Here is a 3,428-nt window from a genome sequence, read left to right on the forward strand (position 1 = left end):
TATATATTTCAATGTGTCAAGATAACTATTAATAAAGATTAATTCAATGAATACATTTTTATTCTTTAAAGTTCGAATATCTTTAATGGGTGTGCCAAAGATAAAATGGTCATTTATTACGAATAAGGGATTAAAGACAAATGGATTCAGAAATTATAATCACGCCCAATCAACATTCTGTAATGGTAGTAGTAATAATCTAGTAGAATTGGAATGGACGAGCAATCATTTTCTGTTTTCCTTCGAGGTGTGGAAACCAAGAAATAAATAGCACGATAATACTTGGAAGTTGGAAACAGGTGTAGTAACTTTCAACCCGTGACATAGATAAGATAAATCCAAAACAGCAAAATGCACCGACAATACCAATGTGCCACGCCGTGAAAACTATCTCTAATAATTAATTCCCCACATTAAGAAAAAAGAAAAAACGGAAAAGGAGAAAATCCCATTAAAATCTAAAAGCAGTACTTCAGCTGCAGGTTTCACGAGCAACGCCGAGCTTAGAATTAAGAATGTCGAAGAGGAAGCGATGATTCTGCTGCTGCCAGTTGGCGATGACGTTGAGGACGGAGTTGACAGGATCGGCAGGGGAAGCAGCCATAGCGAGGCAAGTGGTACTGCTGGAACTGCTGCGGATCAAAAAATTGTCTTGCGGCAGCGTCACGTTCATGCCCGCAAACATCAGCGTTATTGTTGGAATTGTAATGGGGACTGTGTAGCAAGTGTCGAATCCGCCAAGGCTTGTCACTGTCGTATTCCTTCCCATTCTCCTCCTAAACTCGTTCCTCACTGCTGTATACACCGGCTCCACTAGCCTCGTGAATACCGTCCCTGCCAATTGAAAATATTGGTTTAGCGAAAATTGGTACATAGAATTATAATTACTGATATATTCATCGTTGTTAAATTAAATACCGGAATCAATTATGGTGCCGGCACCGGTGGAAGGGTTGAAAGCCAAAGCACTGGGGGGGATGTCAACGATTCTCCGGCCGACTTTAACTCCGACCAAGTTAACATAATAAAAGGAAGATCTCCTTGGGTTTCTTAGCAATTGAGTTGTCTTAATCCTTTTGGGCTGACCATTTGGGCCCAACCTAAGTGTGCCGGAAAAGTTGGGAGATTTGTAACTGGGCAAACAATAGGAGAAAGTGGACTGGTAGTAGCTTTGGGTTTGGGACAAAAATGATAATGGGCCTCGGCCCAAACCTAATAGCCCCTGGGGTGGTGCAGAGCTGCCGGTGGCCTTTTGTACACAACCAAAGGTATATGAAGGCAGGGCGTCAGTGGAGAGTGTCAATGTGTCTTGTGAGAGATTTGCAGCTATGCTGGAGCCGCCGTAGGTTAGGTTGAAACCGCAACTGCTGCCACCGCATGTGGGGTTAGGTACCTGAAAAATATTTTTAGTAATAATAATTAGCATATACACAAATAAATCATGTTGTGTCATGTAGTCCAGCTGAACTTATTTAATACTGAAACGTAGTTATTGTCCTTAATTGCTGGAATTCCTATTGTCCATTTTACTAGTGACATGACATCTGATATTAAGTGTCCTTACAAATAAATAAATAAATAATGTCCTTTAGTGGAATGAGAATGTTGGCCAAATCATGTGACAAAGGTCACGGATTACTATAACACTACCGCTAATTGCTCCAATGTCGACAAAGCCAGGGAACAACTTTTCAGCCCTCACGCGCCATACGTAGCGCGTTTCCTATTTTACCCAATAATTACGAGCTCGCCCTCCTAGTAGATACTTGGCCATACTTTCTCAATCTTAAAAAATTGACTAGGTTTTCTCAAATTATGATCATTTTCTTATCCTAAAAGTTGTGCTTGATAGATTATTATGTTATAAGCTGTTTAATCCTATTTTTTCAACGTTTAAGTCAATCAATGTTACAAATCGAAACAAAATATGAACTGCTCTTTTGAGGCGAATAGGATCATTAAATTGAAGACAGAGAAAGGGCAAGTGTTAGATGTGGTTGATATAATATAAAACAAAACATGTGGTCGATATGCTATCGTTGCAGAAATGTAGATAATTTCTAGTACTTACAATGTTCAAAGTTAAATGTACTGAAACTAGTTTCGGAAATCTTTCAAAATGATGTTCCTTCATTCCATTTTGTACGGACACTCTTTCCATTTTAATTTCTTTTAACAAGAATAACACCTTCATGAACTCTTTAATACTAAACTTTCTATTTACCCTAAGATAATACACCTCTTATAGCTAAAGATATGTAGTTATATATATGGTTAAAATTACAGGACACTTTTAATTTAATACGTGCCAAAAGCCTTTTGTTACTTATTAAATTATATGTCCAGTCAAAAATCACATTAGGAGTATAGTGTTGGGATTGAAGGGTATAATGAATACCTGGCTGCATTGTGCAGCTCCACAGCTAACATTTTTGAAAGTGGTGGACTTATCTGTGGCAAAAACAGTAGAGGAGCAACCAACACAACCACTACAAGGGAACCAAGCAACATCATTGCTATTATCCACAGCAACCAACAAAGTTTGAGGTGGGGTTCCAATCTTGGCCCTCACTATGTAAGTTGGGGTCTGTATAACTTGTCTTCCCGAAGCAATAGGAACAAAGGATCTACCAGCCACAAGACTAGCAAACAAATCAAGTCTGGCTTGGTCTTTGGACTGCATTTGGAGGACAGTATCAACCCATGACTGTGGAGCATTGTGTCTAAGAGGAGAGCAAGGGCTGTTCACATGTAGGACTTGTAGTGTTGAGCCTTTGTCTGCTTGGTGAAAGCTGCTGCCACATTTGGGGTTGGGGTTGGTGTTGGTCTGCCCTTGGGCTAGGGTGAAAAATAAGAGAAGGGATAGTGAGAAAATGATAGAGCCCTCCATTGGCTTTTAATTTGGTGTGGTTTAAGAGGGTCTGCTTACATGTATATATAGTTGAGTAGATGTACTTTTGATTATTTCCGTTTGTCTATAAATAATAAAAAATCTTTTTTCGAAATTAATTTTCAAAAATCTGTTGTCCATATAATTTCGTTTTTTTTTTGAAAATGAGTTTTTCAAAGGCCACGTTTTCAACGTTTTCGGAAAAACTTTTTTACCCGCTACCAAAGCTGTAATATTTCAAATAAAATGCATGTCCAAATATAATTTCAAATTTCAAATACAATTTTTCAACTTTGCTCCAAATATTACTTTTTTAAAAAATTATAATTTTTATGTCCAAACGCCTACTTAATCTCTGAAATTTTGATAAGTTCCGATTTTTGTTTTGATTTATAGTTAAGCACATTCAATTCTAAATTAATTAAAATATGCACTTTACTTTTAATCTTTTTTCTTGTAAAACTTTACGATCTTAATAAATTATTAACTATTAAAGCATTTAATTACTCATATGTTATACTATTAAATTGGTAATGTT

General features: G+C 37.2%; 1 protein-coding gene across 1 annotated transcript; it reads right to left on the reverse strand.

Moving 5' to 3' along the window:
• Positions 1-300: 300 nt before the first annotated feature.
• On the reverse strand, positions 301-2,922 carry LOC104227595 (aspartyl protease AED3). The gene is made up of 3 exons (XM_009779873.2): positions 2,399-2,922; positions 919-1,393; positions 301-834 (listed from the first exon to the last, which is right to left on the reverse strand). The coding sequence occupies exons 1-3, from the start codon at positions 2,888-2,890 to the stop codon at positions 473-475; spliced, it is 1,329 nt and encodes a 442-aa protein (XP_009778175.1). The 5' UTR covers positions 2,891-2,922; the 3' UTR covers positions 301-472.
• Between the last annotated feature and the right edge of the window lie 506 nt (positions 2,923-3,428).

Source organism: Nicotiana sylvestris, chromosome 1, assembly GCF_000393655.2.
Source record: "Nicotiana sylvestris chromosome 1, ASM39365v2, whole genome shotgun sequence".
NCBI classification, from domain to species: Eukaryota; Viridiplantae; Streptophyta; class Magnoliopsida; order Solanales; family Solanaceae; genus Nicotiana; species Nicotiana sylvestris.